The following is a 27,081-nucleotide window of genomic DNA, read 5'->3' on the forward strand; positions in this document are numbered from 1 at the left end:
TAGTTTAAGTTGAATATTAGAATATACTTGACCGTTGAAATAGGACATTTACACGAAAAATGTAACCCATCATAGATTTTAACTTATTTTAAAATATTTGATACCAACATATGTTGAAAAATTCAAAAGATGTGAAAAGAAAATTCAGTGAAATTTTACCTTCTCACTCAACTCCCCAGCTATCTAATTCTCCTCTCTGGAAGCAGCTATTTTTTTCCTTTTTTTTAAACCAGGTTTTTGGGTCCTTCTAGAGATTTTTCTATTAACATATAAGCAAAAAGTGAATGTGTATATTTTTCTTTTACGAAAATGATAGCATGCTATACACAGTTTTTATTTGCCATTTTTAACTTAATATATCTTGATGATCCTTCCATGTCAATCAATAAAGTTATATATTTTTAATGGTTGCTTAATATTCCCTTGTATGATGTGTCAAATTTATTTCACCAGTCCCGGTTTAGTGGATACAATTTAACTGTCTCTTGTTTAAATGGGCATTTGATTGCTAGTAATCACAAACATTGCTGAAATGAATGAATGGCCTTTTATGTGTCATTTTGCACACATAATATGTGTGAAGGGTAAATCCCTTGAAGTGGAATTGCTGGTTTGCATCGTGATTTGTATGGGTAAGTTTGAAGGATGTTGCCAACTTGTCCTTCATTGTGTATACCATTTACACTCCAGAAATCAATATACAACAGGATCTTTCTTCCCAGCCCCATAATTGTGATCATTTCCAGTCTTAATAGGTGAAAATTGTTAATGTTGCACTTGGAATTTGTACTCTTACCATGTATTATAACGAACATCTTTTTATAAACACAGGCAAAGATTATAAAAAAAGAAACACATTTGTTTTCTATTGTATTTCAATTTTTAAAAATTCACTAATTTTATGTAAGGGGAATTTGATCTTTGTGATACCATTTGAAAATATTTCACTCATTTTTTTTTTACTTCCCCATGCCCCATGCAAAATTCTTTAATTTTTTAGTCAGATGATTTCATTCTTTTCATTTCTTATTTCTGGGCTTTGAGTCACTTTCCCTTTTCAGGATTATACAATAATTCTTTTTATTCTATTTTTTTATGGTTTATTTCTTCACACTGAAATCTTTTATCTATTAGGAATTTATTTTGGTATAAAATATATGGTAAGGAACTAATATAAACTGTTATGGATTTTACCCCCATTTCTGTCAGTCTATTTTTCAAAATTTTCTGATTATTCTTGCATGTTTAGTTTTTCACATGAAGTTTAGAATTGTCAAGTTACCGTCTCAAAAATGTCCTCTTGATATTTTTATTGGCACAATATTAAATTTATATATTAATTATGATAATTTTAAGCTTAATATTTAACATTTATCTTTAGATTACCCAGCAGTTAGAGAATATCTGCCTACGGATCATTGATCTTGTTCTGCAGAAACATGTAATTGGTAAGTTCAAAGGTTAAATAAAAAGATAAATTGAAAAAATTTTAAAAATTTGAACTCAAAGTATAATTTTAGCCCTTCAGATTTAACAAGATGGACAATTTTGAGAAAGAGAAGCATAATCACTTTAATTTTTGGATGTCCTTTCTAGTGTTAAATATCTGTATTTTCATTCAGAGATAAAAAATTATACATCCAACGAAGAATTTTTGATTTTAGAATTTTAAAGGACAGTAATTTTAAATTGTACATTGCTAGAAATGAACTGGGATGAGGTTTAGGTGAGGTTACCTTAATCTGGGATTGAAAAATGTTTAATAGGCATTTTTTAAAATCAGAAATGTGAAACGGCTGGGCACCGTGGCTCACACCTGTAATCTCAGTAGTTTGGGAGGCTGAGGTGGGTGAATTGCTTGAGTCCAGAAGTTCAAGACCAGCCAGTGCAACATGGTGAAACACTGTCTCTACAAAAAATTAAAAAAATTAGCTGAGTGTGGTGGCATGTGTCTGTGGTGCCAGCTACTCTGTAGGCTGAGGTGGGAGGATCACATGAGCCTGGCAGGTAGAGGCTGCCATGAATTGTGATTGTGCCACTGCACTCCCCCTGGGCAACAGAGTGAGATCCTGTCTCAAAGTATGAATTAATTGTCCTGTTATCTATTATGGTACCTGACTTCTGAGTAGAATCAGTAACTAATGCTAGATGTTACAAGCTGATGGGAATTTTGTAGAGGAGGTGAGTCTTCCGTTGTATTCAAGCATTTTGAAGATGCTAGCCCCACATCATGTGGGTGTGACACAGATGCAAGCTGTGTAGTACTCAGATAGAAGGATGCAGGAAAAGCCTGTCTCTGATTAAGAGCAGTTGTCTCCAGGCTTTTTATTGTTCACTCTGTTAGTAAAAAGTTGAGCATGCACTGCTAATATATGTGAATAATATTTGAAGAGTACTTGAATATAACATGGTAGATATAAACAGTGGGATACTATTCAGCCTTGAAAAGGAAATCCTGTCATTTGTGACAACATGGGTGAACCTGGAGTACATTATGCTAAGTGAAATAAGCCAGGCACAGAAAGACAGATACCACAAGATCTCAAACTCATAGAAAGAACAGAATTTAGTTAGCAGGAAGTGGAGGGAGGGGAGATGTTGGTCAAAATGGTGACCATAGTTAATAACCATGTATTATATACTTGAAAATTGCTAAGAGTAGATTTTAAGTGGTGTCACCACAAAAAGGTATGTGAAGTAATGGATGCCAGATTTAGTCATTCCACAAAATACACGTATTTCAAAACGGTGTATAAATCATAGATACAATTTTTATTTGTCAATTAAAAAATAAATATTTTTAAAAAGTACATCTTTCAGTAAAAAGACCAGTAGTTGCCAGGGCTTGGGGATGGGAGAGAGGGAAGGATGAATAGGTAGAGCATAGAAGTTTTATGCAGTGAAACTACTCTGTATGATACAATAATGATGAATACGTCACTATACATTTGTCAAAACCCTTAGAATGAACAATGCAGAGTGAACCTTAATGTAAACTATGGCCTTTAATTAATAATAAAAGAATTTCTGAAAGTTCTGTTTTGGCTTATTTCACTTAACATAGTGTGTCCATCTCTGTTGTTGCAAATAATAGGATTTTCTTTTTTTTTTTAAGGTGGACTAGTACTCCATCATGTATATATACCACATTTTCTTTATCTGTTCATCTGTCAGTGGACACTTAGGTATTTTCATATCTTGGTTATTGTGAAACATGCTTCAGTGAACATAGGAGGGCACATTATCTCTTCAAGATCCTGATTTTAATTCCTTTGGATATATACCCAGCACTAGGATGACTTGATCATATGATAGTTCTATTTTTAATTTTTTGAGGAACCTTCATACTGCTTTCCACAGTGGCTGTTTTTACTCTCTCACCAAGAGTATACAACAGTTTCCTTTTTCTCTACATCCCCTCCAGCATTTAACTTTCGTCTTTTTGATAATAGACATCCTCGTAGATATGATGTGGTTTTGATTTGCATTTCCCTGATGATTAGTGATTTAAAATATTTTTTTGTATACTTGTTGGCCATTTTTATATAATCTTTTGAGAAATATCCATTCAGTTCCTTTGCCCATTTTTAAGTTGGGTTATTTTCTTTCTACTGAATGGTTTGAGTTCCTTATATATTTTGGATATTAAATCTTCATTTGATATAGATTATAAATATTTTCTCTCATTTTGGAGGTTGTCTGTTCTGTGAATTGTTTTTTTTTTTTGCTATGCAAAAGCCTTTTAGTTTGATGTAATCCTATTTTGTCTGTTTTTGCTTTTGTTGTGTGTGCTTTGGGGTCATATCCTCATATCAAAAAAAAAAAAAAAAAAAAATCATTCCCTGGACTAGTGTTCCAAGTTTCCATGAAGCTTTTCCCCTGTGTTTTTTTCTAGTAGTTTTATCATGTCAGATCTTAGAGCTTAAGTATTTAATTAATTTCAAGTAGATTTTTGTATGTGGTGTAAGATGAGGGTCTAATTTGATTTTCTGCAAATGGATATTTAGTTTTCCCAGTGCCATTTATTGAAGAGACTGTCCTTTCTCCATTGTGTGTTTTTAGCATCTTTGTTGAAAACTAATTGACCCTAAATGGGTAGATTTACTTTTGGACTTTGTAATCGGTTCCATTGGTCTGTGTGTCTGTTTTTATCCCAGTGCCATGCTAGAACTTTTAGAAATTCCATATTTAGATAATTTATTTTTCAAATTATTTTCTTACATAAATTATTTATCAATATTTGTAATTTCCATTTTATTTTGCTAGCTTTTGAATATATTAAGTTTTAAGTAATGTTAGAGAAACTTTAATCAAGTTTCCAGGGTGACCACTAGTTTTTATAAGAGGAAAAACCTTTCAAGTTAGACTTCTTTGCTCAGTGGTATGGCAGGAACTATTTGAAATTTTTGTTGAGATTTGTGTTTCCTGGCTGTACGTGTAGATATAATTTACTTTTGACTGAGGATAATGATATTTGTGAGTATAAGAACATTTCCTTTGAACTCTTCTACTTTATAGTGGGTCTTATTGTCTTGATTAACTTGAAGAATACTGTACGTTTTACAAGTTTTGTAAATTGACAAAATACTGCCCGGTATATAGTTGTTAGTAAAAGTATAAATTTGAGATAGGTAGATACTTTAGTCTGATATAATTAAGCTCTCCAAAGAATATTATTAATTATTTGTACATTTTAAATCCTCGACATAAATGAGGAATGATAATCTATTCCTTCTTGTATCTATTTCTAATACAGTTTTATAAATATAGATTATAAAATAGAAAAAAGCTTTATTTTTTCAATAGTATAAGAAAGTTTAGTGAAAACAATTTTTTGCCTTGCCTTATTGAACAGAGGGGCAGATCTTGGTAAGAAATGGAAGGAGGCAGATACATAGCCGAAGATACAAATACTGAGAAAGGGAGGCTTATGAGTACATTGGATAGAGGAGGACTCTGTGTGCGTAGGTAGTCTAAACCCTCCTCTGTGTGGTCTTTGTTTTAACTTTTGCTATTTCCTAGCATTCTAACTAGAGATTTTCTTTCTTCTAGAATTCTATGAAGAAATTCTTTCCCTGGCATACAGTTTAACCTGCCACAGTATTTCCCCTCAAATGTGGCAGCTTCTAGGTATACTATATGAAGTGTTTCAGCAGGATTGCTTTGAATACTTTACAGGTATGGCTTTGACCATATAAAATTTTTGCTTTTCTGTGTCTAGATATTACTTCCTGTTGACACCTGAAATAAAAACACATATGATTCCAATATTGATCAGAAAATGTTTTTATTTCCCGGTCACATAAAAGCTGGGGCTATTGTAGCAGTGTTTTTCAGCCCTAGGTATATAGGCAGAGGAGGTAGGCTGTATTTCTTATTGAGTCTTAAGTTAGTTTATGACCAGAGCATATATCCATATATTAATTTAATAAGTATTTTATGGACACCAACTATATTCCAAGCCCTATTCTAATCTCAGCAATCCAGCAGTGAGCAAAATAAACAGGCTTTGCCCTTTTGAAGCTTACATTCTAATGGGGAAGATGGGAGGGTAGGGAATCACTCAGACAAATGAGCAAGAAAATATAAAATATGTCAGATAGGGATGAGTGTGCAGTGGAGAAAGGGAAAAAATTCAGCACAATTACTTCATAAATGATGAGCATCTTAGTCTTTCTGCTCCACATTTTCCCCATCTATAAATACACATCAGACTTATTACTTTCATTTCTAGCCTTTTGTGGTTGCATGGGAAGATACTAATGTGTGGGTGCTACAGAAATATGGTTTCAGTGGGAATAATTTATTTCTATTTCTGTCACTCAAGTCTCATTGGGATTTTGATTTTTTTTCAGACATGATGCCTCTCCTGCATAATTATGTGACAATAGATACAGATACCTTACTATCAAATGCAAAACATTTAGAAATTCTTTTTACAATGTGTAGGAAGGTAAGCATGACCTAATCTATTGTTTCAGTGGTTCTTAACTAATGTTTGCCTGTTTTGCTTCAGGATACTTTTTCAGTTTGTTTCTTACACATTTAGTTCTGCATTATCTTCATCAACATATATTTTTTCATTTGTATTTTCAAAAGGATCTTTGGGATTTGAAAGTTTCATGTTGTATGTCGTGCTTATGAATGTTTGCCATTTCTATATCTTTACTTTTTACTTTTTGTTTTTTCTTTTGGACATGAATTTTCTACTTGATTAAAGTGCTAGGAAAATTAACCACACGTTTTGTTAATCAGTGACAAATGGAATGATCTTTTTTATTTTTTAATTTAATGTATATATTGGAAGTCACTAGATGTAGGTAATTTGAGCATAAACAACATAAGATAAAAATTATAATAGTTGGAAAAGCATCATTTAACAAGATAATCTATAATCTACAATCTACATAATGGCTACTGTTATCCTTATACACAAACATGATTGTCTACCATATTGTCTTTGCCACAAGATAGATTTGGCCCACTATTGGTTATCTTTTGGGATCTTTGGCTAAATAACGTTTTTCTTCTCCTTTAGGTAAATAAATAAGTAAATATATACATACACACACACACACACATAAATATGAAACTGAAACTATATTGCATAAAGCTGGCAGGCAGATTTTATAAAGCTCAAATAACCAGAAACCAAAACGTTTGGCCGTAGAGCTGGGAGTGAAATAGCTAGTGTACAACCCTCCCAACACACTTTGGTTTTCCTTACCAGAAGGGGTGTACCCAAAATCTGGTAAGAGCTCTGCACTGATAATCAGTAGATCTGGTTTAGGTCTAGGTCTCAGTTCAGTTCTAAAGAGTCAGGGAAATTTTGGGAAGTCAGTAAGCTGCTTCAGGTATAAAGTGAAGGGGCTGATCTGTGAGTTGTAATGATTCATTTACCTCTGTGGATAACCCATGTTGTTAAATCATAATCACCGGGCAGTCTTCAGTTTTCCGTTAGAGAGGTAGCTGATAGAGAAAGAGGGAAAGAAACAAGTAAAACAGTTCTGTGTATTCCATTAGTAATTTACAGCTTCCCCTGTGTATTTGCAGATATAGTAAAATTGATGTTCACAATGATTTCCTTATGCTTATCAAGTAGTTAAAATATATTTCATATTCTTTTATGAATATGAAATACTAGTTTTAATACTAGCTAATATTTGTTGAATTCTTATTGTATACCAGCCATTTTCTAAGCACTTTCTATAATATTAACCTTTATGACAGTATGAGGAAGGTATCACATTTGTATCAAAAGGAAACTAAGACATAATTTCTTGCACTGTACCTGAGGTTAGGAAATAGTTGTAATCACATAGCTACTATGTGTTGGAGCCAGATTTGAACCTAATCTGACTCCACAGCCTATTTAAAAAATTACAAGATACATTTTTGTTTTCTTTCCTTTTGGCAAACCAAAACAAATGGTCCCCAAGTAAATGCAATTTTGAGAAAAGGGAGTAATTATTTTTCTTTCTGTATCATACGACCCCATGAAGTAGGTTCTTTTATTCCCATTTTATAGATGGGGACAGTAAAAGAGGTTAAGTAACTTTTCTAAAAACACAGCTAATAAGTGGAAGAGCTGTGGTTTGAACCTAAGCAGCCTGGTTCCAGAGTCCATTCACATTTAGAAGCTAGACTGTGGTATACTGTCCTAGAGATAGCATTTTAAATTCATGTAAATACAGTTGACTCTTGGCTTTGACTGATATCTGCTTATCATTCAGCTCACTATTTTCCAGCTTCCAAAATGTGTATTGCTGTTCTCTCTACTTTTTTCTGTCTTTGTATATGTACATCTTTAAAATTTCTCTGTTGTCATTTTGATAGCATTTTGGGAGAGAATGAAATTAAATGGGAATGTTAAATCTGTCAGAATTATCTGGAATTTCTTAATTAATTTTTCTTAAATTTTATTTTTCTAGAAAATCATCTAATCTGAGTTTTTAAATGTAAAGAATATAGTGTTCTTTATAGTATTATTTCTAATCTCTTTTGTCTGTATTTGTCTCTTTCCTAATATTTTTAATGTTTTGCTTTTTTTTCTTCTTAAAAATAACATATAAAAGCTGCTTACTTCATTAAGTCTTTTTTTTCAATGAATTTGCTTTTAGTTCTCTCTGTTACCTCTTTTTGTCTATATTTTAAATTTCTGGCCCACCCTTATTTCTTTAAGTCTATTCTTTTTCTTATGTCTTATATTTGAATCATTAATTTATCCTTTTTACCTTAAACAATTTTTAATATAAGCATGCTCTAGGAACATTTTTGGGAATCTTATTATAAGGCAGTCATATTCCACATTTTATGTATGAACATGTGCATTGTGGAATTGTTTATAATAGTGAAAATACAGAATTAATAATAGGGGAACTGTCTGATAACTTTGTTATATGCACCTACTGTCATATTGTATAGTTATAAATGGTTACAATGTCCATGAAAAATATTCCTAATTATTAAGTTCATGTTGGAGAATTGAAAGGTATGTAATATGAAATTATGGTGGTTATGAAAAAAATGGGTTCATATGGACCAGGATTCAAAAGGAACAGAAAAATAGTTTCATTGTTTAATAAGAAGATTATTTTGTTTTGGTTTTGATTTCATTTTGTAGTTTTGGTGCCTTTAAAGGGAAGCTTCATTTATGTGGAAAATTAGCTCATATAGTCTACTTTATTAATCCAAGGTCAAATAAGTGAATTATTGCTCCTTATAAGAAATGAGATGATGGATGGAATTTATTTTGACCATTCTTCTTTGGGTTGGTGAGGTAAACTTGCACAGCAAGCAAAGCTGTGGTTCCTATGGCTGAATTTATATGGGACATTTGTGCATGTGGACTTGATTAACCTCTATGCTGTGCCACTTACTGCTGAGCTAAATTGTAATTACTGCAGGTACTATGTGGAGATGCAGGAGAAGATGCAGAGTGTCATGCAGCTAAACTTCTGGAAGTCATCATTCTTCAGTGCAAAGGAAGGGGAATTGATCAGGTAATATATGTCTGGAAAGTGCCTTACTTGAGGGTTACATTTGAAGTTTACATGCCTGCTTGACTTTTCATTTATATTATGATGAAAAATGGAAAGGACAGCCTATAGATTGTGCTTTCTGGTGCAAATCCTGTTTAAATGACAAAAAGAGCCAGGTAGTTTGGAAACCGTACCTTGCATTGTAGCTGAAAAAGGTATGCACAGAAAAATATGTAATAATATAAGGGGCTATCAAAAAAATAATGAAGGAAACGTATAAATTCTACTCAGTTGGAGTCTCAGATTTCATGTTCCCTTTGTTTTGTGTATCCTATTTAAATACTCCTAGGTATCTTTTCTAACCAGAAATTAAGGTACTATAGAAAAAAATATTTCTTGACCATTTTAAAAGGCTAAATTTTATACTTTATATTTTCATGTTATAAATTTTTAATCTTTTTTCAACAAGATTAATGCAATTTTTGATACTATTGTGGTATGTTCAATAACTAAGAAAAATGTTGAAATATTCAAGTAAAATTGAATTTTTCTTTTGTGTAAGTTTTGCTTTATGTATTTCTTATAATAGTTTTGAGATATAATTCATGTTCCATACATTTCATCCATTTAAAGTGTATACATACATGGTTTTTAGTGTATTCAAAGAATTGTGCAACTGTTACACAATTTTAGAACATTTCATCACCCCTCTCCCAAAAAACTCATTAACAGTCACTCGCCCCAAGCTCTGGGCAACCACTATGACTTTGTCTCTATAGGTTTGCTTATTCTGGGCATTTGATGTAAATGTAATCATCTTATATGTGGTCCTTCGTGACTGGCTTCTTTCACTTGTCATAGGTTGTCAAGATTCATCTGTGTGGAAATGTGTATTGGTACTTTATTTCTTTTAATGCCAAATAATATTTCATTGTATGGTTAAATCACATTTTATCCATTCATCAGTTGTTGGTCATTTGGGTTATTTTTACTTTTTGGCTATTATGAATAATGCTGTTAGGAACTTTTGTGTACAAGTTTTTGTGTGAATATGTTTTCATTTCCTAGGAGTGGAATATGGTCATTCTGTGTTTAATCATTTGAGGGACTGTCAAACTGTTTTTAAAGCAGCTGCACCATTTTCCATTCTTACAGCAATGATAGAGGGTTCCAATTTCTTTGTGTTTTTGCCAGCACTTATTTCATTTGTGAAGTAGTGTCTCATTGTGGTTTTTATTTGCATTTTTATGATGGCTAATGATCTTGAGCATGTTTCATGTACTGATTAGCCTTTTGTATATCTTTTTTTGGAGAAATGTCTAATCGGATCATTTGCTCATTTGTAATTATTTGTCTATTTATTGAGTTGTTGGAGTTCATTATATATTCTACATTGAAGCCTGTTATCCGGTATCATTTGCAAAATTTTCTCCCAATTTGTCTTGATGGTGTCCTTTAAAGCACAAATGTTTTTAATTTTGATGATGTCCGTTAATTTTTTTTTATTATTATTGCTTGTGGTTGGTGTCTTTTTTTTTTTTTTTTTTTTTTTGTGGAGACAGGGTCTCATTCTGTCACCTGGGCTGGAGTGCAGTGGCACAGTCTTGGCTCACTGCAGCCTTGACCTCCAAATCCTCCCACCTCAGCCTCCTGAGTAGTTGGGACTGCAGGCACGTGCTACTACACCTGGCTAATTTTTGTAGAAAAGTCCTGGGACTACAGGTATGAGCCACTGTACCTGGCCGTTGTCATATTTAAGAAACTGCTAGCTCCAGTGTCATGAAGATTTATCCTCTTTTGTTCTAAGAGTTTTATAGTTTTTTTCTTATATTTAGGTCTTGATCTATTTTGAGTTAATTTTTGTACATAATGTGAGGAGGGGGTCTGCATTTTAATTCTTTTGCATGTAGTTATGAAGTTGTTTGAGCACCATTTGTGGAAAAGACTATTTTTTCCCCATTGAATTGTCTTGGCATTCTTGTCAAATCAGTTGACTATAATGTGAGGGTTTTTTCTGGACTCAGTCTATTTGATTTATGTACTTATCTGTTCTTATTCCAGTACTGCATTGTCTTTATTACTTTAGCTTTGTAGTAAGTTTTGAAGTCAGGAGGTTTGAGTCCTGTAACTGCATTCTTTTGTGAGATTGTTTTGGCTAGACAGGGTCCGTTAAATTTTCATACGAGTTTTAGGATCCGTTTGTCAATTTCAGTAAATTAGCCAGCTGGGATTGTGACAGGCATTGTGCTGAATCTGTAGATTAGTTTGAGAAGTATTTCTGTTTTAAAAATAGTCTTTCAATCCCTGAATGTGGGGTGACTTTCTTTTATTTAGGTTTTCTTTAATTTCTTTCAACAGTGTTTGATTGTTATCAGAGTATAAGTTTTTCAATTCTATTCCTAAAATATTTTTATATATTTTCTTTTTGACGCTATTGTAATTGGAGTTGTTTTATTTTCAGGTTTGTTGCCAGTGTATAGAAATATAATTGTTTTTGCATGTTTATCTTGTATCCTGCAACCTTGCTGAACTGATTTATTAGTTTTAATGGTGGTTTAGTGGATTCTTTAGAATTTTCTGTAAACAGGATCATATTATCTACAAATAAGAGTTTTACCTTTCCAGTTTGGGTGCCTCTTATTTTTCTTGACTAATTGTCCTCGCTAGAAGCTGGAGTGCAGTGTTGAATAGCTATGATGAAAAGAGACATCTCATCTTGTTCCTGGTCTTAGGAGGGAGCACATTCAGTCTTTCACCATTAAGTCTGATGTTACCTGTGGGCTTTTCATATATGCCCTTTTGTCAGGTTCAGTTCTTGACTGTTGCTAACTTGTTGCTTTTATCATGAAAGGGTGTTGAATTTTGCTGAATGCTTTTTTCTGCATCTATTGAGATGATCATGTAGTTTTTGTCCTTTTAGAATAGAGATGTATTGCATTAATTGATTTTCAGATTTTAAATCAAACTTGCATTCCTGGTATAAATCACACTTATCAAATATGATCTCTATATATATTTCTAGATTAAATTTCCTGGTAGTTTTTAAAAAGTATTTTTGTGTCTATGTGCATAATATATATTGATCTCTAACTTTCTTTTCTTGTGATGTTTTTTGTCTGGCTTTGGTATCAGAGTATTGTTGGACTCATTGAATGAGTTGGGAAGCGTTCATCCTTTCTCTTTGTTCAAAGAGTTGTGAAGAATTGCTCTTCTTTTTTAAATGTTTGGTAGAATTTAGCAGTGAAACTATCTGGGCCTATTTTTGTCTGTGTTTTGTTTTGTTTTGTTTTCGGTGGGTAGTTTTAAATGGCCAATTCAGTCTCTTTATTTGTTATAGATCTATTCGTAGTTTACATTTCTTTTTAAATTCATTTCAGTAGTTTGCATCTTGGAATTTTTCAACGTAATTTATCTAATTCGTTGCATGTGGTTCATAGTATTTCCTTATGTCTTTTTGTTTCTGTAGGTTCCATAGTAATGACCCTGTTTTGTTCCTGGGTTTAGTAATTAGAGTCTTCTCTCTTTTTTTCTTAGTTGACTAAAAGTTTATCAATTTTGATTTTTTCAAAGAGCTAACTTTTGGTTTTGTTCTCTATTTTTCTGTTTTCCATTTCATTAGTTTCCACTCTAATCCTTATTTTTTCCCGTCTGCTTGCTTTTTGTTTAGTTGTTCTTTTTCCAGTGTTTTAAAGTAACAGATTAGATTATTGATTTGAGATGTTTGCTTACACTTCTTAAGTCCACAATTTCTATTTGGTTCTCTCTCTCTCTCTCTTTTTTTTTTGAGATGAAGTCTTGCCGTGTTACCCAGGCTGGAGTGCAGTGGCGCAATCTTGGCTTACTGCAACCTCCGCCTCCTGGGTTCAAGTGATTCTTGAGCTTCAGCCTCCCAAGTAGCTGGTATTACAGGCGTGCGCCATCACACCCAGCTAATTTTTGTTTTTTTAGTAGAGATGGGGTTTCGCCATGTTGGCCAGGCTGATCTCGAACTCCTGACCTCAGGTGATCACCAGCCTCAGCCTCCCAAAGTGCTGGGATTACAGGCGTGAGCCACCGCACCTGGCCTGGTTCTCTTTTACAATGCCTGTATCTTTACTGTAATTTTATCTTTGAGATATTGTCTCATAGCTTTCTTTAACAGTAGTTTATTTTATTCTTTAAGCATTATGATGGCCGATTTGCCATTTTCAAAGTTCATCTTTGTGGCGGGGCGCAGTGGCTCACGCCTGTAATCCCAGCACTTTGGGAGGCTGAGGCGGGTGGATCACCTGAGGTTAGGAGTTTGAAACCAGCCTGGCCAACATGGTGAAACCCTGTCTCTACTAAATATACAAAAATCACCTGGGCATGATGTCATGCGCCTGTAATCCCAGCTACTTGGGAGGCTGAGTCAGGAGAATCACTTGAACCCAGAGGCGGAGGTTGCAGTGAGCCAAGATTGCACCATTGCACTCCAGCCTGGGTGATGAGCAAAATTCCTCCGTCTCCAAAAAAAAAACACACCAAAAAGCAAAGTACATCTTTGAGGTTTGTTTGGACCTGAGGGGGCTTGCTATGCCTGTCTCCTTCCTTGGCCATCTCTGGTGAACTGCTGGCCCATCTTTTTGCTCTCAATAGAGCTTTACTTACCACCAAAATCTTCATTATTTTTGAGAATGACTTCTGCCTACCCCCAAGCTTTATTGGGGTATTAGTGACAAAAAAAATTATGGCCTTTCTAAAAAATCATAAAGTTTTACTGACATTTATTTAAAAACCTTTTTTTTTTTTTTTTAATGGAGATTGGATCTCTCTGTTGCCTAGGCTGGAGTGCAATGGTGCAGTCGTATCTCATGGTAACCTCAAATTCCTGGGCCCAGGTGATCCTCCCATCTTACCTCCTGAGTAGCTGGGACTGACTACAGGCATATGCCACCATGCCCAGCTCATTTTCAAATTTTTTGTAAAGATGAGGTCTCACTACGTGGTTTTGGCCGCTCTCTAACTCCTGGCTTCAAGTGATCCTCCTGCCTCAGCTTCCCAAAGTTCTGGGATTACAGGTGTGAACTACCACCTGTCCCCGACAGGTATCTTTGAAGGCTCTTTTCTCCCTTTGTTATTAGGTACTTTTTAGGTGACATAGTGGAGGTGAAAATAAATTATGATGTTAACAAAATAAGAAAGTAGTAAAGCACAAGACATGAGTGGGGCTAAAGAAGTATTTAGTTCTGTTGACTGGATTTTGGAGGGTTCTGAGCTGTAGGCTTTAATAATGGAAACATAGGTTGGGGAGAGGTTCAGAAGACTATAGAATAAATCCATGCCAAAGACTTTAGAATCCATTCTGTACGCCAGAAGCTGGCAAGCTATGGCCTGTGCTGTACCACAACGTGGTGGAAGGTCAAAGGGGGAAGTGGATATATGCGAAGGGGCAAAACCCAGGGGTGTCCTTGCTTTATAACAACCTGCTCTCATGGGAACTAGTTCATTCCCACAAAAAGTAATTCAGTTGTGCCAGAATGATAGTGAGAAGTCGCTCATTACATCACAACAGGAGAATGGCCCCAAGGCATTCATAAGGGGTCGACCACTACCATGACTCAAACACTTCCCACTAGGCCCCACCTCCCAAAACCTGCCACATTGGGGATCAAATTTCAACATGAGTTTCAGGAGGACAAACCATATCGAGACCATAGTAGTATTCAAGAATTTGTGTATCAGAAAGTTAAGGACACAAGGTGATCTCTACTGTTAGTGAGGTTACCATTACAATGCACTCAAGTACAGCTGAAGGACTGTATTGATTGGCATTCCATTCCTCTAAATTTCCTGTAAATTAGTGATTACATTTAGTGTCGTCTTGGATTCAGGTGTGACTCACCAGGCTACAGTGCAAATGGCATGATCTCGGCTCATGCACTTCATGGGTGATGGTGTGTAATTTTACTAGGAGGCACAGTATGTCTGGTGGTCTCTCATGATGTTAGTGTTGCTGATGGTGATCTTCTAATTCTGTCATTTCTTCTTTATTAGGTGAAATATTCCTGTAAAGAGAAATGTTTTCTCATAAATTATCAGGTTACTCTGAGAAACAGCTTGAGTATTTCCCTTTATTTACCATTATTCAAGATAAGTTTCTTACCTAGCATTCTCCAAAGATGATCAGTATAATGTTTTATTATGTTGTTTGGTTTTAAAAATTTTTAGTATCCTTATGAATGTATAGATCCAAATTTACTCTATGTGTTTCAGTGTATTCTAAGTATACATAGTTTCATTTTTGTCCCATGGGAGCCTCTTGAATTTGTCTTATGAGCCCTTTTAACCTGATTCTAATAGTCTTTGGTAGTTTCCTTGCTGTCTTGGTACGACTAGATATTCCAGGCTTATCTTATAGATGTCTCGTCCTAGCCTGGGAAATGGTATTCAAGACTACAAGCTGGGCACAAGGGATATTCATTGCTATACATATATATCTAAAACATATATATGTATAGTATATATGTGTGTATATATATAATATGTACTATTTATATATCATATTAATAAATTGATAATTAGCTACATATATACTAATGCATATTAATGTATATAACTAATATATCGCTATATATATATTCATTGATATTGGATTGGTCATTGTTTCTACAAAATAGAGCCAAGAAATATGTTGTTTGGCTTTTTTTAGTCAATAAAACATTAATGTACACAGATAATTCTTTTTTTAATTTTAGATTTGGGGGGGTACGTGTGCAGGTTTGTTACATGGATATATTGTGTGATGCTGAGGTTTGGGTTTCTATTGAACCTGTTGTCCAGATAGTGAACATGGTACCCAACAGATCATTTTTCAACCCTTGCCCCATTCTCTCCTTTACCTCTTTTGGAGTCCCCGTACCTATTATTTCCATCTTTATGTCTCTAATACTCTAATATGCGCAGATTTTTTTTTCTTTTTTTTTGAGATGAAGTCTCGCTCTTGTACCCCAGGCTGGAGTGGAGTGCAAATGGCGCGATCTTGGCTCACTGCAACCTCCACCTCCTGGGTTCAAGTGATTCTCCTGCCTCAGCCTCCCGAGTAGCTGGGATTACAGGCACCTGCCACCACGCCCGGCTAATTTTTGTATTTTTAGTAGAGATGGGGGTTTCACCATGTTGGCCAGGCAGGTCTCAAACTCCTGACCTTGGGTGATCCTCCTGCCTCAGCCTCCCGAAGTACTGGGATTACAGGCGTGAACCACTGTGCCTGGCCACACACAGATATTTCTAATTCAGATTCATGACTACATTCTTTATCCTTAACCTACTTGATTCTGTTCTATATCTCCCACACCAAAAATTCTGGTTCTCATCTTGATTACTTGCTTGCTTTATCCCATTAATGGATACATTTAGTCTCAGACTAATTATACCAACATTATTACCAAGAAATGGTTACTACTGTTTGTTTTTTTTAGTAGCTCTTTTTATCTCTAAGATATGTTCATCCACTAGCAATATACAGTGAAAATACAGTCAAATAATTAAATTTTAAAGTTATTAAAATAATCCTCATTTGGTTGATTCACTTACTTCAATTTATCTTAATTTTTAGAAATAGCTTAATTTGCACTCTGGCCTGGGTGACAGAGCAAGACTCTGTCTCCAAAAAAGAAAAAAAAAAAAAAAAAAGAAATAGCTTAATTTTTTGGTAACGGATATGGGAACCATAGACACAGTTCTAAGGTCTAATTTATAAGACAAGGTATATTCAGAGAAGTCCAGCTTCCACCCTATCCCTCTACCCTTCTTCTTCTTCTCTATTTCTTCCCCTAGTTTTAGTTCATCCTTTCATTAAAAAACAAAACAAAAACAAAAAATAGATATTCTCTCCTTGCCTTCTTAGGTAAATGGTAGCATACTATACATTTTCTGTGTTGCCTTCTACGCTAAGTAACATATCCTGCAGATCACCTGATAGTAGCATGTAGAGATATTCTGCATTCCTCCTGCAGCTGCACAGTGCTCTAATTGTGCATTTACGTAGTTGTCCAACCAGCTTCCATAATCTATTTTGTTTTAATATAATGGAATTCTTTTAGTTTTACTAGTTCTAAAACTTCACAATTCCTTTATGTTCTTATGGCTTTGTGTGTAATAGTAAATATTTGTTAAAATGAAACTTTATTTTCTATTTATTTAAATTGACATAATTGTATGTTTATAGAATACATAGTGATGTTTTGATACAATGTGTAGTGATCCGATCAGGGTAATTAGCATATCCATTGTCTCAAACATTTATGGCTTCTTTGTGTTGGGAACATTCAATGTCCTCCTCCTAGCTATTTGAAACTATGTATTACTGTTAACTATAGTCATCCCATAGTGCTATAGAACACCAGAACTTATTTCTCCCATCTAGCTGTAATTTTGAAACTTTAGTTTTAAAACATCTCAAAAAGAGCTTTTCAAACTTAATTTATATTTTCTTGTGGCTGCGTTTATCCACAACTAATTATTTGACCATGGTAATATTTTTAACATAGCTTATATGTGTTATCTCAAATTAGAACACAGAATATGTTGTATCAGCATAAGTAGACGTAGAGTTAAACTAGTTATCTCATCTTTGTAAAGAGCTTTATGGTCTTAAAAGTATGTGTAGTCATGTATTTTGATTTAATATGTTATCCTAAACCAGACTAATAGTCTGCTGACCCAAATATATATCCAATTTGGCCTACTAAAAAGAAAATAATAAATATAACTCTTAACTTTCTACACAAAACCTTGATTTTTTTTAAAGTTTAATTTAAAAAGGGGCTTATAGTAAGACCTCAGATTTTATTTTATACAAATCATTTCAGCTCATCCCCTTTAACTGAAAATAACTATTGGGAAATAGTTCTAGTAAAATTAGTTCATCAATATTGCACCTTAGAATTGGAGTCAGATTTTATTTTAATGTTCAGGCTCCACCATTTTTTCTTTAGCCTTTTTCATCTTATATTAACAGGAATTTTCTTTCTCAAAAACAATCTGATTACATCATAATTATTTTCAGTCCCATTTATTTATTTCCAATTTAATTTGTCAAAGAAAATGACATGCAGTGATTTCACCTTAGATGTGCAAGTGGCTGTGTCCACATAGGGATTATTGACACTGTTTGAGTGTGGACTCTTACAGGACAATCTTCAGCTGACTTTAATTTACTTAAGAAGGAAGGAGATTTTCTGGCACTGCTATAGGACTTGTTTTTGTCTATTTAGTCTCTCTAGGTTGTTATAATAATATAAATCTTTTAAATACCTCTAAAATGATTTAGTCAAAAGTCTCATTGCCATTAAGACTGTCTTATTTATTGAGAATGCTCTGCCAATATTCAGCTTCTATAAAAGTTACTTGGGCTGTCTGTGTGGTTGACTCTCTTTTGCTTGTCTTCTAGTGCATTCCACTCTTCGTTCAACTTGTTTTGGAGAGATTAACTCGAGGGGTCAAAACTAGTGAGCTTCGTACTATGTGTCTTCAGGTTGCAATTGCTGCCTTGTACTACAACCCTGATTTGCTGTTACATACTTTAGAACGAATTCAGTTGCCTCACAACCCTGGACCTATCACTGTACAGTTTATAAATCAATGGATGAATGATACAGATTGTTTTCTTGGGTATGTGTCTTTTGGATTTTACACTGCTTTTCTGTTTCTGGAAAGTTTGCTTTTTAATATTTGTGTATAATAGCATGTACAAAGATAATTTTCATGTCTTAGGAATTATTTTTAGTGTATTGTTAATATTTAATTTTTAGAGGATTAAGAATGCATTTCAGCAGGGTAATCTAGTGGAAAGAATGCAGCCTCTGAAAATTTGATGTAGCCCTTTCCCGCTTTTATTTTATTTATTTATTTATTTTAAACACAAGTGTATCATTGTATCTCTAGGCAACAAGAATTAGTTGTCTGTCTGGGTTCCATGATTAAGCGTCAGTGGGTAAAAACATTCTAAATGGAGTCGGATTTCTAAGGATGGTACCCCTCTGGCAAAGATATAATGTAATGTCACAGAATGTTTAACTCTTTGCAGATCTCAGGGATGCCTGTTCTCAAAAGTGGAGTCAGAAGGCTTGTTATTTGTAGCCCAGGTGCTGCCCCAGTAGGAGAATTTGGTTTTATGTGAAGCACTCTTCCTAGTTTTCAAAAATAGGAAGAGTGAGGCCGGGCGCGGTGGCTCCCACCTGTAATCCCAGCACTTTGGGAGGCCGAGGCGGGTGGATCACGAGGTCAGGAGATCGAGACCATTCTGGCTAACGTGGTGAAATCCCATCTCTACTAAAAAAACACACAAAAAAACTAGCAGGGCGTGGTGGTGGGCACCTGTAGTCCCAGCTACTCGGGAGGCTGAGGCAGGAGAATGGCATGAACCTGGGAGGCGGAGCTTGCAGTGAGCTGAGATCGTGCCACTGCACTCCAGCCTGGGCGACAGAGTGAGACTCCATCTCAAAAAAATAGGAAGAGTGAGATTCCAACTAGTGTTACGTGCCCACCTCAGGTCACCCAACACAGATTAGTGATTGTGTTATGCTAGAAATTGAGCTAGCTGTCTAATTTGTTTTAAAACACTATCTAATATCTAACTGGAAATTAATAGTATTCTTTTTAAGTTTTGTGAGAGATCATTTAGAAAAATTTCCTGAGAGGAACAGACTCCCCACAGTGGTTAAGACACTGCTGCCACAGGCAGGAGAAGATGGAGGCCTGGATTAGGGTGGGGCGTTAGGAATGGGGGAACGTATTTACAAGCTGCTATGCGTGTTCTAATTTTTCTACTTGCAGGACACTGGAATTAATCCCTGATTGAGATTTGTTATTAAAACCTTGAAGGGAAGAACATACTATCAAAGAAATTGTTGTTAAAGTTATCTCTGAGAAAGATTTAGGGAGTAGAGATTTGGTAATTTAAAGTTAAGCGGTTGGTTCTCTTATGTGTTTATTAGCACTGGAAGCAGTCTCCCTGCTATTGTGTAGACTGGGAGTCCTTGGGTTGTGCTTCCTTGGATTCTTTCAAGCTCTGCTTGATAATCATCTTTTCTGCTGTGATCCGTGTGGCATGTATTTAGGGGTTGCATGGATGAGAAGGTCCTCAGGTCAAGTACAGTTCTGTTACAGCATACTAGTTGGGCATTAGTGACTTGAATCAATCAAGGAATGCAAATAATGAAGAATAACAAGCCTGTAGAATATTCATTATTGGATTTGTTATATTATTCTCACTTTAAACACATTGAATCACTGCAAGTGAATTTTTTATTCACACAATTTTAAGAATGTTTTGCCAATGTAATCTTTTAATTCTTAATTTTTTAGTTTTAAGCAACTTAAAGGAAGCATTTAGTAAAAAAATGTCTAATGTTTACTTTTTTTCTTTCTGAATAAAATTTTCCTTGTCCTTATATTTTTCTTATGCTATTTTATAGCACAGGAGTTTAGTAGACTGCTTAAATTAAGTTCAGCTTACTATCTTACTAGATGCTGAGTTTTTGAAACATCTTTCACCTCTTAGGGTTTGGGTAGATTATGTGTGCTGAGAAACCTTGTAGATCAATCTAATGTTGGAAGAGTCTAAGAAACTCTTCATTCCTCCCAACCATTGTATAGGACTTTTATGCTGTCAAATATAGGTATTTCTGCGTTATTAAAACTCCTTATGCCGAGGCCCATATATAACATTTATATTAATCATAAATTGATATTACAGCAAGATTCACCATGTTAATTGCAGACTCCCAATAGGTCTTTGAAAATAATTGGTTTACAAAATTTGATTTACATAGCATTTCATACAGTACAAAACAGGGAATGTCTCTGTATGATACCAACAGATGAACCTTAGAGTATGCCTTGGACATTTCTTTTTGTAGTTTCTCCAGAATTTGTTCTTTATTTCACTTCTCATGTCTACATTTTTTTTTTCTTCAAAATTTGCAGGCATCATGACCGGAAGATGTGTATAATAGGACTGAGTATCCTTTTGGAATTGCAAAATCGACCTCCTGCAGTAGATGCTGTGGTGGGACAGATTGTTCCCTCAATTCTTTTCCTTTTCCTTGGCCTAAAGCAGGTCTGTGCTACTAGACAACTGGTAAACCGGGAAGATCGTTCAAAAGCAGAGAAAGCTGATATGGAAGAAAATGGTAAAGTCTTCTAATTGAAATTAATGTTACAATTGATTTTGATTTGTGTATGCATTTTATATGAATACTAGTCTATATGGAGACATTAAACAGATTTACATTCTTCGGCCTGCTACACGTATAACAAATATTTTGGGCTTGGTTGACTTGCTATTAATTGTATCTTGCGATATAAATTTAGATTTATGCACCTTCTGACACCTAATATACTCAGCGGTTTTTTTTTATGGAGCCTAATAGATGTTGTTACACATTAGGAAACACATTTATAACAATCAAATGGTCTTGACTGTAAGTTAGCAATCTAGTATCTAACTTTCTTGTTTGTGCTAACAGCCTCATCAAGGCAGCAGGCATGAGTTAAATGAATCATTACATTAAGAGCTGAAGTGTTAGTACCACAGATTAGTAGAGAGTGTCTTTTTTTTCTTTTTTTGGAATGGTTCTTAGGTGACTCATTATCAAAAATTATATTTGAGAGAGGTCCATATTTGTGATTTAAATATAAATTAAGGTAAAGTACATAAATGAAGTGGATATACTTGAGAATCAGAATAAGATTGTTAGAGTTGAATATTAGACCTTTGTTTTGTTTAATGATGAGATTGCGGAGCTACTTGCTAGAGACTAGGAAGTAGCATTCTCCTATTCCAGGTGGAGTTTTTCCTCTCCTGGTTAAAAACAGATACTTTGTTAGCTGAGAAAAATCAGAACTCTTCCTGGTAAACATACAGCTCTATTTTTGATGCTAAATTCTGTGATTTTAGCATGGATAGATTTAAAACACTTTTAACTGGCATCATCCCAGTTTGTTCATATACCAGAGATTATAAACTACCCTTTTCTCCCCTCCACAGCACAAAATACAGCTTCTAATTTGTTTTTCTGAAATCTGTGTAGGTCTTTTGAAGAAATGCTTCTTTATTAGAAGTGTTGCATGTGTGATTTTTGTTTTGTTTTGTTTTGTTTTGTTTTTAGCTAACTGTGTGTCAACAGTTGTAGAATTCTTTTATTTTTTCCAGTATGTTATGATCTCTAATTTCTTGTTTTGGCAACTCTTTATTGGCTTATACTGTATGGCTTGAGGGAAAATTTTCTGGTAATATCCCAGACTTTCTTGTACTTCCTACTAAAGTATGGAATGATTAACTAGTGGAGGTATTTCTCAGTCTTTTTGTATTAATAGTTATAATTTGCCATGCATTTTTTCGTGTATTTGGTCCAAACTATGGTTAAGTGCCTTATTCCTAAAACTACCTAGTTCAATCTACCTGCTTCAATATGGTGTGTCTAATAGAACTAGTTTTAGGTTAATATTACCTGGTTTGGGTTTACTCCAGGATTTCTCTCTTATCTTGATTTTTGTTCTGCATTTACTGCCTTCCTGTTCCAGTATTTCAGTTACAATCTAACTGCTAGGAACAGATTGACACTGAAAATAGATACAGAATCCATGGTGATACATAATGTAGTTCAAGTTTTTAACTTTTCAAGCGACATGTAGCTAACTATTTTTCTTTACATTTTTGCTATTTCTTTTTATTATAAATTAGCAAATTATATATTTATGGAGTACAAAGTCATGTTATGATTTGTGAATATAATGCGGAATGATTAAATCAAACTAATATATCCATCACCTTAAATACCCTTTTTAATGGTGGGAACATTTGAAATTTACAATCTTGCCAATTTTGAAATGTACATATACTATTAACTCTATTCACCATGCTGTACAATAGATACCAAAACAAAACAAAACAGAACAAAAACCTAATTCTTCCTGAGACTTTGTACCCTTTTACCAACATTCCCTCATTCCCACCACCTCCAGCCTCTGGTAACCACCATTCTATTCTCTACTTCTATGAGTTTGGTTGTTTTAGATTCTATGTATAAGTGAGAACAGGCAGTATGTGTCTTTCTGTGCCTGGCTTATTTCACTTATCATAATGTCCAAGTTCATCAATGTTGTTGGAATTGACAGAACTACCTTTTTAAAAGCTGAATGGTGTTTCATTTTAAAGAATCCACATTTTCTTTATTCATCTGTTGTTGATGGACACTTAGGTTGATTCTGTAACTTGGCTATTGTGAATAATGCTGCGATGAACACAGGGCTGCTGACATCTGTTCTACGTATTGATTTAAAATATTTTAGATATATATCCTGAAGTGGGATGGCTGGATCTGTATTTTTACTGTTTCTACTAGCAGAAATGATCTCATTTGGGCATTTCTAAGCACGTTATAATCAACTCAGTTAATTAAGACGACTGAATTCTCAATAGGAAGTCATTGTTTAAAACACATGCACTGACCGTACAGTCACTTTTTTTTTTAAACAAAGGTAATTTTGAAATCTGCAATTGAATAATATTATTGTATTAATGAACTTGCATAGCCTAACAGTAGTAATGTTCATCTGGGTAACAGGTTTAGGGAACTTGTTTTCAGTGAGGAGGATAAGGACATTCTCAACTTAGCAAACTCTACAGTAAAGATAAGGTTTATTTATTTTATTTTTTATTTTTATTTGTTGACTCTCCTCTTTAGACCAGGGATAAGATTTATTTTTATTAAAATTTTGTGGAAGATTTTTTCCTTTCCAGAGTGTAGTTTTATAGTCTTTGGTTTTTGTCGTGAAATTTTATATTTTGTCCTTATGTGTTTTGATTCCTTTTAAATAATTAATGGGTTCACAGAGGAGATTTCAAGTGATGAAGAGGAGACAAATGTAACTGCTCAAGCAATGCAGTCAAATAATGGAAGAGGTGAAGATGAGGAGGAGGAAGATGATGATTGGGATGAAGAAGTATTGGAAGAAACCGCGCTTGAGGGGTTCAGTACTCCACTTGACCTTGACAATAGTGTGGATGAATATCAGTTTTTTACACAAGCTCTGATAAGTATGTCTTTACTTCCCCACATCTTCCGATATTTTTTTTCTCTAAACTCTTTCTTCATTTCTTCCTGTTTTGATATTTGCCCAAGATTGGTCTAGGTTCTTTTAAAAAATTTTTTGTTTATTCCTTATGATGGAAATCCCCAAACATACATACATGAAATGATAGAAATTAAAATAATGAAACACCTATCACCCAATCCTAGCAGCTTTCATCATTGAGAAGTAGCAGGGTGAGCCTGTAGGTTATCCTTGCAAAAGTAATATATGGAGTATCTGTGTATATTGTTCATCCTTTAGGCATAAATGGGCAAGCATTTTTATAGCAAAGAATGAAGTGTTTCAGGCATACATTGCTTAAAAATTGTGGCTAACAACCTACTAGTTATTCACAATCCCTAGAATGAAATTGCTGCCGTAAGAGGGTGACTTTTTACTTTGTAAGTAATTTGCCAATTTTATACAACAAAGAACAGTATAATTACAGTTACAGGACTCATAAATGGGGGGGAGAAAATATTTGCCACATATGCATAATAGGCATAATGTACACAGTGTACAGAGGCCATCCTCAAATACGTAAGACCAGTAACCTAGTAGAAAATGGAAAATTTACAGAATAAAAACAAGCCAATGAGGATATTTAGAAAATTATTAATCAAATAAATTATTTTAAATCTCATTAATATAGATTATTTGTTTTATGGTTAGATAGTATTTCTATAGTTATATTGTAATTTAGTTCCACTGTGGGACATTTAAGATTGTTTCCAATGTTTTTACCATTATGAGGGTTATTAAAATGAACATCCTTACATGTAAATGTTGTTACTAATAAGGCAATATTAGCTTAATATATTGGTGTTTTTTAGTGTTGCTATAAATAACATTAATGAAGAAAAAACTACCTAGATGTTCTTATTGAAATTCACAGGAATTGGAGGCAGAGAACACAGGAAACTATATTCCAAAGCATGGGAAACGTAACAGCATAAACGTGGAGATGGAAATATGGAGGATGTGGCCTAGTGTAGTTCCAGACATGGGTGTGTCATAATCACCAAGGAAGCTTTTAGGTCTTGAGTAGGATCTCAGGAGATGTATTTTTAAAGATGCTTCTCAAGTGACAAGCAACTTTAAACCAGCATGTAGGGGCCACTGCTTAAAGACTGTGAAGGAATGCAGTTGGGCTGGGCTATAGTGGCCTTGAATTCTGGACTGAGGTGGTCCATCCCATTGCCCATTGGAATAGTGTTGAAAGTTGTATTCTGAGGCGGTGACCTTTTAGATGTGGTAATTCACTTCAGAGGAGTTACCTGGTGATGGATGATGTGCAGAAAAAACTGGAAAGGACTAGATGTGGGAGCCAAGTGTTAGAAGTTCACTTTATTAATTTAGATGTATAGAGACCTGGAATGGGGAGGGTGACATTTGATGGAAAGCAGCATATAGATGAAAGACATTAAGAAAGAAGCAGAGCTTTGGGTGTGGAGAGGGCATGCTCAGGGATGTTAAGGATGTACAGTAGTGGACTGGGAGACTAATAGAACTGGTGAGATAAATGGAGAGATAGAAGGTTTGGGAGGAAATTGTTAAATTTGGTTTTAGTTGTGTTGAGTTTGAGATGAGCTATTCAAATGGAACAGTCCAGGAGGCTTAGGGGAAGGTTTTTCCTAGAGGTACAGATTTGAGTCCTTGGGGTGGTAGCAATACTAAAGCTGCAGGTAGTATGAAAATTCCAGAGGAAAATGGTAACAAGTGAGTACTGGTGTTCTGGATTTTAGAGAACATCCATAGAAGACAGCAAAGGAGACAGAGAACTAGGCAGACTAGAGATTTGCAATGTCCTAACCTTCCTTTGATTTCCCACATAGCTGGGTACTAAGTGGGTACTCAGAAATAATCCTTTGTTGGCGTAAGTTTCATTACCTTGTGTGTGTTGTAGTACTGTACTCTTTGTCTCTTACTGTCTGGGATAATTTCTTCGTAATTTGATCATGTTACTACTTGTTCTCTAAATTAATAGTCACTGTACCCTCCTGTCTTTTCCTCCCAAAATGCAACAGCTGTGCAGAGTCGAGATGCAGCCTGGTACCAGCTGCTGATGGCACCACTCAGCGAGGATCAGAGGACGGCACTGCAGGAGGTGTACACACTGGCAGAGCACCGACGGACGGTGGCAGGTCAGCCAGAGTAACCTCCAGAGTGGAGTGCATGTGTCAGAGTGCCAACAGACAGCCTTATTTGATGAGCCAGGTGGCACCTAAACACTGTTTTTGAAATTGTTAGAGACTTACCCTTTAAGATAATAAGGAATTGTCATTATTGTATGATTGTTTTAATCACTCATGATGTCTTAGCTTTGCAAAAACCTGCACATTAATATGTATTTCCTAGTGGTGTTCTCATTCACATTCTTATCCTATGTTGGAGGCAAAGGTACAAAGTAAGGGTTGGGATAAGTCTTGCCGAGGGAGACTTAATCAGTTGGATCACTCCCCTAAACATTTCAACCGTGGGCCAAAGGGACTTGACGAATTCTTGCAAGGAGCTTGTATTCCTGGAAATGGAATGCTCTCTATTTCTCATTGTTGGGCTTTATTTGACATTGTTTCTTGTTGTTGATTTTCAGTTTTTAAGCTGGAGGAATTATTCTGTGTTGATTATTGTGGTTACTTGTAGATTGTCATTGGAAAAGATTTTGTAGTTACAAAAAAGTTTTAGTAGGAAACATGGCAAACTAGACATCTAGAGTTTAGAATGCTGGCTCTTCTGCATGGACTTAGATTTTCAGTTCTGTGCAGATTCTCAGTCAGCCTTCCTGATATGAGAAGTCTGGGCTCCCTTTCAGCAGTAGAGACAGTGAAGTAGAATCCACCTCTGAGATGTGTTTTCTTTTCACTCGTTTTTTGCAGATTTTCCAATGGTAGTGAACATACCACCTTATTGACATAGGTCTGTTATTCTTAGTTATTCTTTGGCAGGATAACTAATACTACCAGTCACATTCTTTCACAGTTCTAAGCATATAAAGAATCTG

General features: G+C 34.8%; 1 protein-coding gene across 6 annotated transcripts in view; it reads left to right on the forward strand.

Annotated features, from left to right (window-relative positions):
* IPO8 (importin 8) overlaps positions 1-27,081 on the forward strand; it is a 76,675-nt gene that overhangs the window by 37,940 nt on the left and 11,654 nt on the right. For all 6 annotated transcript variants that reach the window (XM_528766.8, XM_016923711.4, XM_016923710.4 and 3 more), the window contains 8 exons: positions 1,382-1,448; positions 5,053-5,178; positions 5,856-5,953; positions 8,907-9,002; positions 18,394-18,614; positions 20,931-21,136; positions 23,842-24,045; positions 26,108-26,224. In XM_528766.8, the coding sequence (XP_528766.4) occupies positions 1,382-1,448; positions 5,053-5,178; positions 5,856-5,953; positions 8,907-9,002; positions 18,394-18,614; positions 20,931-21,136; positions 23,842-24,045; positions 26,108-26,224 (1,135 nt within the window). The remainder of the gene's footprint in view (positions 1-1,381; positions 1,449-5,052; positions 5,179-5,855; positions 5,954-8,906; positions 9,003-18,393; positions 18,615-20,930; positions 21,137-23,841; positions 24,046-26,107; positions 26,225-27,081) is intronic.

Source organism: Pan troglodytes, chromosome 10 (assembly GCF_028858775.2).
Source record: "Pan troglodytes isolate AG18354 chromosome 10, NHGRI_mPanTro3-v2.0_pri, whole genome shotgun sequence".
In the NCBI taxonomy this organism is placed as follows: Eukaryota; Metazoa; Chordata; class Mammalia; order Primates; family Hominidae; genus Pan; species Pan troglodytes.